General features: G+C 58.2%; 1 protein-coding gene across 3 annotated transcripts in view; it reads left to right on the forward strand.

Annotated features, from left to right (window-relative positions):
* NTN3 (netrin 3) overlaps window positions 1–10,696 on the forward strand; it is a 29,482-nt gene extending 18,786 nt beyond the window's left edge. For all 3 annotated transcript variants that reach the window (XM_072023812.1, XM_072023811.1, XM_038187032.2), the window contains exons 4-7: window positions 3,310–3,459; window positions 4,128–4,181; window positions 8,984–9,058; window positions 9,164–10,696. In XM_072023812.1, coding sequence (XP_071879913.1) covers window positions 3,310–3,459; window positions 4,128–4,181; window positions 8,984–9,058; window positions 9,164–9,492 — 608 coding nt within the window. In that variant the 3' untranslated portion in view covers window positions 9,493–10,696. The remainder of the gene's footprint in view (window positions 1–3,309; window positions 3,460–4,127; window positions 4,182–8,983; window positions 9,059–9,163) is intronic.
* Window positions 10,697–12,600: the final 1,904 nt, after the last annotated feature.

Below are 12,600 nucleotides of genomic sequence, written 5' to 3' on the forward strand. Positions count from 1 at the left end.
GAGCGGTACCCAGCCTCGCCCAGCCAGCAAGCAAAGCTTTGCAGAGGACTGGGGGGGGCTGCGGCAGGGCCCCCCTTGCAGAGAAAACCCCTCCCGCGGGTCCTGTGCCAAGCCAGAGGCAGGCTCCTGCCAGCCGAGGCCGTGCGTGCCGCTTCCTGAGGGCTGGCAGGGCTCGCGAGTGGTTTTGAAATGCTGCAGAGGCTCAGCCCAGCCAGATGAACATGTGCACAAAGCCCGTCCCCCGCTACGGGGCATATGTTGAGGAGGATCTTGCAGTAGAGCAGTGCCCTGGCTCTGTGGAGCCAGCTCCTGGCTCTACCCCAAGGATCCAAGTTAATAATAAAATCCTTCATGCTTCTGTTCCTCCGACTGTCCCTCCCCTGCAAGGCAGAGAACATTTCCCCCCGTTCCTCGTGCTAATGCAGGAGTGGATTGGTGTGGATCAGGAGCTCCTTGGCACAGATCCTGTATCCTCCGGGGTCTGCCAGCCCCGCGCAGTGGAGCTGCGACAGGATGGTTTGGGCTCATTTTTGCCAAAGATGCGTTGTGTACCTGCAGCTCAAGGTAGCCAGCCTTCTGCGAAGGAAAGGGAGAGAAGGAAAAACAAGGAGATCAGATCTGGAAAGCACACGCAGAGCTGGAGGCTGCGAGGAGGCTGTTCCTTGCAGCCCAGGGCTTTGAGCAAAGGTCTCCACATGCACTGCCGTGCTGGTCCAGGGCAGCAGCTGGGCAGCCCAGTGAAAGAAAACATTGCAATGAAGCTCAGCTCATATTCAGATCTTGCAATGCTAGCCCAGGGACCAGTAACCATTATAATAGATTTCAACAAACCCAAATGGTTTTGTTAAATAACTGTCCAAACAGTTTGTCTCTGCTAGGATGCAATGTCTGCCCAGGTTTTGAAGATGGGCACAAAAACATTCAGCTTTCAGATTTCACACCCCTGCACCCCCCACAGCACACAAGTGGAGCTCTTGGCCCCCGGCCAGCGAGCTGGGGGCGAGCAGGGGCGAGCATCGCTCCGGCCACCAGCCGCCAGCAGCCAGCCTCACTGCTGGGTGCCGCCACGCAGAAAAGCTGGGAGGATGGAAAACACAGAACCTGCGGGATTAATCCAGCGGTGGTAATTGAAAAGTCAAATAAAGAATGGCTGTGCATTAATCCCCGTAATTTAAACAAAGCTGTAAAATGTGAGCTTTCTCCAATGAAAACCGGTGAAGCAGCAGCAGCTAAGCCTTAAGAAGCAAAAATACCCGCAATATTAGGTGCAAGACATGCTTTCTGGCAAATAGAGCTCAATGACTTAAGCCCTAGGCTAGTGACTCCCTCTGCCATTCAATACCATGGGCTGGATCCTGGCACCCAGCACGGTCCCTGCGTGGGCAGCAGGCACAAAGCCAGCAGCACAGGATGGGGACGGGGCTGCCCCATAGCTGGAAGCAGCAGTCAGCCCTCATGGGACCACGGGAAGTGGTGGGGTGGGGGCACAGCGAGGGCCAGAGCCTGGGCTTGTCCGGCAAAACTCATCTCCCAAAGGAATCTTCTGGGACAGAGCCGTCTCCTGTGGTCATGGGATGCACGAAGCTGGCTTGATTGCTGATCCAGGTAAAAGGCCAAGTCATCGGAAGCCTCCTCACAGCACGAGGAGGATCCCACTAGATGAATTGGATCCTGATTGAGCTGAGATTTATGGATGTACTTAAACTTTACACCGGGAATACACTGCCGAAGCCGGGGAGATTATCCACAACGTGTGAAGCTAAGCACTTACATAAATCCTTGCTGGACACATGCCTTGGGCCGTAAATTTTCTAGGGCACGGACCGTCTCTCTCTGTGTGCACGGCAGAACCGTGCTGCCTGCGGCAATGCCCACGCTCACCTGGCAGCCACGGCCCTTCTCGGGCAGCGGGGCTGTGCCAGGTGCTGGTGAGAGAAGTCGGCGCCCCGTGCCCAGCCTCGCTGACAGATATTCAAGCCTCTGCTGGCTGAAGAGAGACAAAGTGGTGGCCGTTCTCCAGGAGCAGCCACACCTGCCAGCTCGTCAAGGCCACCTGCGTCCTCCGAGACCCTGCAGAGCCAGCATGGAGGAACCTGCAGGCTGCGTGCGAGCAACGGGGAGCTGCCAAGCACCACGGCCTGGCCCCAGCACTTTGCTGCTGGCTTTGCATCTCACCCCGCGGGGCTGACAAGGTGTCTGCCCCAGAGCTGGACAGGCCCGCGGCACCCGTGGAGGTGCTGGTGGCTCCGGCTGCCCCGGCAGGAGCCCAGGCTGTGGCTGAAGAAAGGCCCTGTGTTCCCCACGCCACGCCGAGGCCCTCTCGCTCGCTGCCATTTGTTATCACAGCTGAGCCCCCAAAATATCCTTGTCAGAAACACGTCCGTTTCCAGCCCCAGCCAGGATCTGATAAGAAGCGCGGCATCTGGTCCCCATTAGAGGCCGCTTGCTCTGGTTTCTCACCGTGCAGGAGAAGGCCGGGGAGCCGTGCCGCGGTGCTGTGACCGGCCCCATCTGGTGAAAATTAGGGAAACGATAACATCGAGGGGCTGCGGGGGCAGGCGGGGGGGAGATGTTTTTGTTTTGCTTTGGAATCACGTTCAACTCTTACACTGATGGAGGCCAAGATAACCTCCTCCAGCTCATAGCCAGGCCCAGCCCTGGGCTGGCAGATGGGAGTTCCTCTCCCGACTGAGTGTTGTCTTCTCCTTCCCACATCCCTCCTCGTGGGCAAGCCCTGGTGGGTCTGTCACCCACTTTATGAGCCTGTGGTGTGACCATGAGCCACCTCAGATCCATCCTGAGGGTGGAAAATGAGCTTCCACCCGGGTCAGGTGTGGCTTGTCCCCTGGAGAGGCTGTGGTGGGAAGTCGTAGGGACAGCGTCCTCCAGCAAACAGTTTGGGCTCCTCCAGAAGACAGGGCAGGTGTTGGGGCTCGTGAGCTTGGGAAGCATTGAGAAGACCCATTTCACACCATCCTGGCACCAAAACAAGGCCCAAGGCTGTGCAGAACCTCCAAGCTGCTTCAGCTCCATGGGGGAGCAGCTCGGAGGGCCTCACCCCCGTGGGCTCTCCCCACAGCTCAGCCCTGCACCACTGTCCATGGGGGCTGGAGACCAAGCTGGGGACCCCTTGCCCTCCTTCTACTGCCTCCCCCGTGCTGCCTCTGTTCCCTGCCCATCCTGCTCAGCAGAGGCAGGGAGGCTGCTTGGGGCCTGGTGGCTGCCCAAGGGGGCCACAGCTGAGCCCTGGGCTTGTGCCACTCGTTGCCTCCCGTGTAACCAAAGCCTCTCCTCCTTCTTCCCACCCAGCCTGCGACTGCCACCCTGTTGGTGCCGCCGGCAAGACCTGCAACCAGACGACGGGGCAGTGCCCGTGCAAGGACGGCGTGACCGGCCTCACCTGCAACCGCTGCGCCAAGGGCTTCCAGCAGAGCCGCTCGCCCGTGGCCCCCTGCATCAGTGAGTCCCCCATCGGGCTGGGGTGCCGGCCGAGGCAGGGTGGCTGGATCCATCCCCTGGGGTTTGTGCTTTCCATCTGCACACACGGCTGGGCATGGTCAGGTCCTGAATGTGCTGAAACTACCGTAAAAGCACTTCAAAAAGCACTTCAGTGGATCTGCTTCTACCCCAAAGGGCAGAGGAACGGTGTCCCTCCCTGCAGCACCCACTAGCACTGTTGGAGGTGGCAGCAGGGGTTAAACTATCCGTCCCCTCCACAGCAGCATCTCAAGGCTTTTGGGGTTGCAGTGTCAGTGTCTCAACCTGTCCCAGTTTATTAAGCTTGGCTTGGGTATCTCCAGGGGTATTTTATATCCTGTGATATTCAGGCCAGGCTCACCCAATCTGTTGTTTCTCTGAGCGAGCTCCCCGGAGGTGATCCACCAAATCCCCTCTGCACCGTGTTTACGGGTGGCTCTTGCCTGCGTTTCATCCCCAGAGCCCTCCCTGGCTCCAGACAGACCCAAAGTCCCTCAGCAAAGTGGCCAGGGCTGGAAGGCCCCATGCAGGGCAGGTCCCACCCAAGAGGGGCTGCCCCGGGCTGAGCTGGGAGGGGGCAGCTGCCCTGGGTTAGACCCCCAGGGCTGGGGACCCCTTTCTTTAAGACATCTTCCCCTTTTCTCTTCCAGAGATCCCTGCCATCAACCCAACCTCCCTGGTCACCAGCACAGAGGCACCTGCAGGTAAGTGCTCTGCACCCTCTGCCCCCAGCCCTTCCCAGGGACATCCCCCTATGCCCCCTCTCCTCCCTCCAAACACCCAGCAAGAGTGCCAAGACAGCTCTCCAAACCCACTGTGCCAGCCACCAGCTTGCCTTTAGTGAAAAAATTGGAGATCCTGTGGTTTTCTAGAAAGGGACCAGCTGACCTGCCAGGGCTTTCTCAGGGAAGGGGTTTCTGTGTCCCTTCTGGGAAGGGAAAGGGCTGCGAAGATGATGAGGAGACTGGAGCAGCTGTCGTATGAGGGCAGGCTGTGAGAACTGAGCCTGTTTAGCCCAGAAAAGAGAAGACTGAGGGGAGGCCTCATCAGTGTGTATAAATATATGAGGGCAGGATGTCGAGAGGATGCCCGTGGAGTGGCCGTGGGCTGGCTCAGGAGCCCCATGCCAGGCATGGGATGCCAAGTCTCCCTAGGGACATGGTGACATGGGGCATGTGCTGTCCTGGCATGGAGAAGCTGTCCAGGTCTGAGCTGGAATAACGGGGTTTTCTCCCCTTCCCCAGTACCCCCTGCACAGCCCAGCCATCCCCCCATCACCCTGGCATATCTGCTCCTCGGGTGGTGAGCAGCAGGGCTGTGCCTGGCTCCTGCAGGGACCAGGAGGTGCACCCAGGACCTTTGGGGTCTCAGCACTCAGCCCCCACAGAAAGGCCAGGGGCAGGGCACAGGCATTTCTCTTTCCTTTCCCCTGGTTTTGGCATGGAGGCTGGAGGGAAGTGAAGTCAAGGCTGTTCTCTGGCTTCTTTTGCTTTTTGGCCACAGCGATCCTGACTGGGAGCTGGGAACACTGGAGAAGGGGCTTTGGGAAAAGGAAATTGGAGGGGATTTGGACAGTTTTATTGCAAGCAGAGAGTGACAGTTAGAGCAGAGTTAATCAAGGTGACTCCCCTCCAGTGCTGTATAAGTAGGAATATTCTTAGAATTGTGCCTGATATTTCCAGCTGCATAAAAATAAATGCCACCTGAGAGCGACCCTGGTATTTACTTTGTTTTAGCAGAGCAGCTCTGTGTTAAACCGCCTGTAGGTTTATCTGTGGCTCTGTTGTTTTAAGATTTCTGCCTTCTAGCTCAAATATCTTTAACGCAAAGGAGCTTGCTTAGCCCCCAGCCTTCTCCAGGGACCCACCCTGGATCCTGCAGGACCTGCTGAGGGGGATCAGACCCATCCAGGGGCTGACCAGAGCAATGCACCCAACACCCCGCACCCTGCCTGCTGCCCGCACCCCCTTCTTTGGCCCCCCTGGGATCCCCGGAGCCCGCTCCCCTCCCATGCTCAGCAGCAGGTGTGCCAGGCTGCGGCCGCCCGCAGGAACAGGGGGGCATTGTTCGGGGCTGCTGCTGCTCAGGTGCTTCCCCCCCACCGGCTGCTGGCCCCGCTCGCATCTGGGCTTTGCGCTGGCGTCGTCGTCCCATCCCCTGCATCGCATTCCCCGGGCCCTCGCAGCCGCTGAGGTCCGGCTTTGATCCCTGCCCAAGCGCGGACTCGCTCGGCAGCAAAACGTCCCGCGTCCATTTCTTGTAATTTTTATTGTTATTATTCTAAAATATTTTCCACTTAGAGAAAAAAAATAAAAAAATAAAAATCTCGGTCCCCGTTAGCAGAATTAACAAAACTAGTGGAGCGCAAAACAGGTCTTTAAAGGAATTCAAAGTCAGCAGTAAAAGATTTGTAGCCGTAACACCTAATTAAGTTACATCTCTCTTAAAACAAAATATTCCTTCTTTTTTCAAGGCGAGGCGAAGTAAACCAGATGTGCAAACCTACCGCCTCTCCTGCGCTCCCCCCGCGCAGGCGTGGGATGGGATGGGGTGTGGGTCACGTTGCCGGCTGGGGCTGGGGCTGTCCCAGGGCTGCAGCGGTACCTCAACGGGGAATTGGCACATCCTAGGGCTGCAGCAGCATCTCAAGGGGTGTGGGAACACGTTCATGGCCTCTGATACCCCCAGACCCTCTGTAATCCCTGGGCATGGCAGAGAGGTGGGCAGGAGGGCGGCTGGGAGGGGAGGTCTGGCTGCTTAGGCTGCTTAGGGCAGCTTTTGGGGTTAAACTGGATCTTTTTGCATCTTTTTAGCACGTGTAACACCACATAGGGGAGGGCTGTAGGGGAGATGGGAAGGTGAGGGATGCTCTGGGACAAGGGAGATGCTCGTGAAAGCAGCATCTCCACTAACTGCAGTAGCAGGAGAACCTCTGCTAGCAGCTTCTCCTGGCAGTTTTGCCATTGTGGAGAGCACGCAGTGGAAAGAGCAGCAACCCATGCCCTGGTAGTGGGTATCCCCATGGGGAATGGGAGGATGGGGCTCACCGTGGTCCATGGTCTTGTCCTGGTGAGGGGTGTGGGGCTGAGACCCTACCCGGCACCCCTGGCACGGTCATTTCTGTCCCCTGCACCCAGCCCACGGGTGGTAAGGGAATTCTGTGTGCAGAGGCAAGGAAGGGGAGCAAATGCCTCGAGTTACTTGGTCTTCTCAGGTTTTTTTTTCCCAACATAAATTGAGCAGAAATTGGTTTTATCTTTGAGAAATATTCCCCAGCCTAAAGCTGAGGTTAAATGTCCCCAAACAATCCCAAATCGTTAATTTCACATACCGTCTCCGGCTCTTCAGAATCACAGTTTTATGATGTTAATCATGCGCGGGAGCCCAGGGCAGTTATTGTTTTTCCTCTTTCATTCCTCTCCTTTGTTCCTGCGCACAGAGCCAGGGGAGGGCTGGGGGGGGGCTGGCAGGTTGGCCAAGGCTGTCCTACAGCTCATCACCCCCCAGCGCCCCATCACCCCCTCCCACATCTCCATCACCAACCCCCTGAGCTCGGCTCAGGACCGATCCAGCCCCCGTCCTGCTGCTGGGTGCTGCCAGCTCCGGTTCCTGCCACCCTCCTCTGCCCAGGAGCTGGGGACCCGAGGCAGGGCCGTGGCCGGGGCTGGCCCCAGTGGGGTTTCCGTGCCCCGCGGCCGCCTGCTTTCGCCGCCTGGCCCTGCATTGTGTGGCGCTGGCTGGCTGCTGCCGTGGCTCGGCTCCCAGCCCCGTCTCCAGCAGCAGGGGGGACGGCGAGCCCATATGGTCCTGCGTGTCCTTGCGAAAACGCAGCTTGGCTCGGGCAGCTCTAGGCAGATTTGCAAGGAGCTGAAAGCGGCCCCCAGCGGGGTTTTCTCTTCAGAGGCACCTCAAAGCGTGGCCCCTCTCTGAAGATGCTGCGTGCGGCCGGCCGCGGCGTGCCGTGCCCCCGGGGTCTGTCCCCACAGCCACCCATGGCCCCAGCTCTGTCCCCGCGCTGGGCTCGCGGGCAGGGATGTGGCCACGACTCCGGGCACTCTGTCGAGCTGCAAGAAGAATGCTGCTATTAATCACTCCTGCTGCTCCTCCTTCCTTTTTTTTTTCTTTTTTTTTTTTTTTTTATGTCCCCCTCTTTTCCCTTGGAGCCCTTCTGATTTCTTCCAAAAAAAAAAAAAATCTCCAATCTGCAAAATGTCTTTTCTGCCCCCCTTCCTCCCCCCAGATGACTTTATAGCTCGGGGCATTAAAAAGTCATGCTGGTACTGAAAGGCTCAGCTCTAGAGGGCAGGTGGTCCCGGCAATTCTCTGCACCCATGGTGCTGGGGATTGGGGTAACCTGCCGGGATGGGGACAGAGATGGGGATGGGGACAGAGACAGGGTGGCGGTGCCAGCCCAGCCGCGGGGCGATGCAGCATGGGTGACGTGGTGACATGCTTGGCAGTGGAGCCTGAGCCGAAAAGCAAGGCTGAGCCCCCCCCCTCTGCCAGGAATCAGCTCCTTGCTGAGCCCCTTCTATCGCTGACAAATTTGGAGCAGGCGGCACAAAGTCCCCAGTGAAAGGGAGCCGGGCAGAAAGGGGAGCAGCAGAGCTCGGGACGAGTTTGTGCTCCTGGGCTTCTTTCTTCCCTCTTTCCCCTTCCTGCCCTTGGCACCGGGTGCTGCTGTTTCCCCCCCTGTCCCCCCGCCTCCATCCCGAGCCATCGCTGTGGCAACCCGCAGACAAAGAGAGCTCAGAGGCTGCCCGCTCGTCCCGGGGCTGGGGCCGGCTCTGCCAAGCCGGACAGAGAACCTGGGAGAGAAAGGAAGAAAGATGGGCTTAGAAAAAAACATGCCATTTGGAAAGAGACAAATTGAGATGTTCAAAGGAAGATGGCAGGGGCGAAGAAAGGAGGAGAACTGGGCTGCTTCGGGCGATTGTTGGATCAAAGCCTTTGGGGAGAAGGAGAGAGGCATTCCTGGCCTGCCCTCCCTCTGCTTGAGATGCAAATCTGGGGCCTTTAGAAATGCACAAAAAAAAAAAAAAAAAAAAAAAGAAAAAGCCTCCATGAGGACATGAGCCTCTCCTGGAGCCTGGGGAGCAGCAGGAAGGGATGCTGCGGGGAGGGAGGGATGCTCTCTGCTCCTGTGGAGGACAGGAAGACAGCGTGGTGTCCTTCCCTGCCGTGCCCGGTCAGTCCGAGGGCAGCTGGCACCGACCTTGCCTGCTGGCTCCCCCTGTCCCCAAATCCTTCTGGGGGCTTTGGGGTCCCACAAAAAGCAGGTCTCAATGGGGCTGCCCATGGGGGCTTCAGCGGGGCCCTCCCCAGTCCCTGTGAGCTGTGGGGCTGCAGTGAGGCTCAGGGAACCCCCTCCCCTGTTAGCAGAGTCCCAGGGCTGGCTCAAAGTCTTGGGGAACCCCCACAGCCCCTTCCTCGTGGTGGGACAGGACCTCGTGCGTGGTGCTGCACTGCACACCCTCACCCTTACCCCTCTGCTTCTCCTCTGCAGACTGCGACTCCTACTGCAAACCAGCCAAAGGCAACTACAAGATTAACATGAAAAAGTACTGCAAGAAGGACTACGGTAAGGGCCCCCTCCTGCTCCCCAGCTCCATCAGGGGCTTGCAGCCTCCCCCCTCTCCCCAGGCGGCGCATCCTTGTCACCCTGCCTCTCCCTCTGTCCCCTCAGTGGTCCAAGTGAACATCTTGGAGATGGAGACGGTGGCCAACTGGGCCAAGTTCACCATCAACATCCTCTCCGTCTACAAGTGCCGCGACGAGCGGGTCAAACGCGGCGACAACTTCCTCTGGATCCACCTGAAGGACCTGTCCTGCAAATGCCCCAAGATCCAGATCAGCAAGAAGTACCTGGTGATGGGGATCAGCGAAAACTCCACCGACCGGCCGGGACTGATGGCCGACAAGAACAGCCTGGTCATCCAGTGGCGGGACGCCTGGACCCGCCGCCTTCGGAAACTGCAGCGGCGGGAGAAGAAAGGGAAGTGCGTGAAGCCCTGAGGGTTTGCTGCCCGCCCCGAGCCCCAGCCCCAGCCCCATCCTGGCTCCGCACTGCCGGGCTGCGCTCAGAGACGCTGTACATATATATAGTGTGAACGGACTCTTCTGTCTATAGTGTATATTTTGGCAACGGTCCCCTTTGGGTGTGCGTGTGCACGCGTGGGTGTGTGTGTGTGGGTCTTCTTCTCTAAGGGTGTATTAAAAGTAATGCAGTAATGACAAACCTTTAACGAGGAGCAAAGCGGAGGGGGGTCGCACAGGTGCCTGTTGCCTGCGGGAGCTTGAAGAGGTTGGTTCCTTGCTCCGGGCATGCTGTTCCTCGCCCTCCTGTCCTTTTTTTTGCCTTGAAAAGAATCTTCTGACAGGCGTTGCTGTCTGAGCTCGTGGCTCTCCCTCCTCCGGTGCCCAGGGCCTGCCTCTTCCTTGCTCGCTGGAAATGCTCTGCTGCCAGCTCTCCATGCCCCTTTCCTTGCGCAGCAGCACTGGGAGGCCAGACTGCTCCATCATCCCGGTGCACGTATGGACTGAGCGGGTGAAGACCACCCCACACCGCAGAGGCCAGCCCCAGGAGCTCCACCGGGAGGACTTTTCTCAAGGTCTGATTCTCCAGGACCTCAGGTTTACACGGACCGGTGCTACCGCCCGGGGCAGGACTGATGCAAAGCTGCAGTGCCCTGGGGCAAGACAGCCCTGTCGGAGGGTTGGTGGCAAAAGTCCCACAAAGCTGAGCTCACTGGGGAGCAGGGCACAGACATTGCCTCTCCTGGTGGCCCAAAATGAATGACCTGGAGACGCTCAGCTTGCCCATCACCTGCCCTGCCAGCAGGACCCAGGGCGGAGAGGACAGGCTGCCCAGAGCCAGCATCTGGACCGAGCACCACCCAGGTCTGTGGACACACGTCCTCAGCCGGTACCAACCGGGCTAATTCCACCCATTTCTGTTGAGTTGACGCCAAGAGACTGCCAACCTCGGTGTGCATCCCCGAGGGCCTGACTGTGTGTGGAAGCAAGGCTGTGGCCAGGGCTGGCGGAGGAGGTGTGCGAGGCAGAGCAGCAGGAAGAGAGAAGAGCTTTTGCTGTCCGACCTCAATAAGCTGTTATTCCTTCTTCATACTGTATTAGTCTCCAGTTCAAACAGACATCAGTTTCTTCCCATGTCGAGGTTGTAGTGGTCTTGGCATAATAAACATGCGTGGAAATAATAGGTTCACTGCAGACCTTGCCTTGCTTGTTTAGGATCACTGACTGGCTCAGCCCACACTGCAATATTCCAACGTGTTAGGAGGATGTTTCACACTTCTGAGAGTTACCATATGGTGAGCAAACTCCCCGTCCCAGGGATGAGTCCCATGGAGCCTGCAGCAGATGAGACAGGCATAGGCCAGAGGTAGTCAGGACAGGGGAGTTTGGGGAGTAAGGATGTAGGCACTTGCTGAAGCTGCTGGAGATGTTAACAGTGGGTTTTCAGAGATGCTCAGGACCAGCTTTCCCCCCAGCAGGGCCGTCTTTCAGGTTCCCTGGATGCTGGGGTGGTCTCACAGAGCACAACCACAGCTGGGACAGCAGAGAGGCAGAGGGTGTGTGGGACCACCTGGGCTTGCGTGGTCCGGCCCTGTGCCATGCTCCTGGCACAGAGCCTCCTTCCCTGCTCTGGGTGAGCCGAGAGGACCCTCCTGTCCCTGGTACCACTTGTTCTGGTTGTCACACGCCATCAGTCTCTGCCACAAGATGTCCCTTGAACTCCATGGGCCACCCAGCCCTCCTCTTCCTCACGGTACTGCTTGTGCCAAGGAGCCCTGGAAGCAGAGCTGCTGCCCAGGCTGGGGCACCCCTGGTTGTGCTTTGTGGGACTCCTGTCGGGGTCACCCATACAGCCCCAGACAGGGCTCAGCATCACCCTAGGGTGCTCTGGGGACTGCTTGGGTCCTCTCTTCCATGGCCATGCATCCTCCAAGCCCACACAGCCCTCAGGAGAGGCATGAAGTGCTCATGCTCCCCAAAACCCCCTCTGCACATCCAGCAGGGCAGGAGGCTCCGAGGCTTCTCTTGGCACCTGAATCCTCTTCCCACGGAGTCAGTTCTCAAAGCAAAGTGAGGATTTTGCTCTGGTGGCTGCAGTTTGGGATTTATCTACCCAGCCAGCTCTTCCCTCCATTCATCCACCGCATCCAGTGGTGACCAAATGGGACATCTGCCAGGGTAGCTCGTGTGTGTGTCCTGCTGGGCTCTGCACCACGCATCCCAAAACCACTTCGGTGCTGCCGGTGGCACCGGCTGTGGCTGGAGGTATCCCCAGGTCAGGATCCAGTGGGTGCTTGGGGAGCAGCAGCACTGCCCAGGGCTGCTTTGAGGTGTGCGTGTAAATCCTCACATGGCCACGTAATTTTTTTTGTCCCCCATTTCCACCTGGTTCATAATTCAAGCCCGTGAATGGATGGGGCAGACCCAGGAGGCTGATGGGGTCCTGCTGAGACCCCCGTGCAGGCTTGGGGGGCTCTGCTGGCCTTTTGGGGCTGCTGAGATGTGTGGTGTGGTAACCACCTGGGGCCCCTATGAAACCCATGTGTAATATGTACAAAGAAAAGCCGACGATGACGGACAATAGCATAACATACACAAGACTCGTATGTTTGTTTTTCATTATTTTACTGCAGTTATTTAAATAACACCAGTCTAATAAGCACCAACCACCTAATTCTGTGCCTTCTCTGTAGGATCTGTGGAGCCAAGGGGTTTGTGGTGTCGCTGTGCCCCTAACCCAGCCCTGCAGGTCGGGGCTATGCTGACCCCCAGGTTCCTCAAGAGCTGCCCGAGCCTCGTCCCTGCTTCGCGTGCCCCTGGAGCGGGCACACCGCGGGGCACCAAGGCCCCATGGCTCCTGGCCCCATGTGCACAAGTGGCCCCAAAAAGCTCCCCCACATCACCAGGACTGGGTCACCAGAGGGGACAGCAGCCCCCACCGGTGCGTTCCTGCTCTCTGAGCTCACAGGGCAGGGAGGGGGCTCTCCCCAAGCCCCCCACCCACCCACCCGCCTCCAATCCTCCGGCAGCTCAAGCATCTGGAATTACCCCAAACCCGAAGGGCTTTGCATCTCCGGGGGTGAAGCA

The sequence above is a fragment of the Anas platyrhynchos genome, chromosome 15 (assembly GCF_047663525.1).
Source record: "Anas platyrhynchos isolate ZD024472 breed Pekin duck chromosome 15, IASCAAS_PekinDuck_T2T, whole genome shotgun sequence".
Lineage (NCBI taxonomy): Eukaryota > Metazoa > Chordata > Aves > Anseriformes > Anatidae > Anas > Anas platyrhynchos.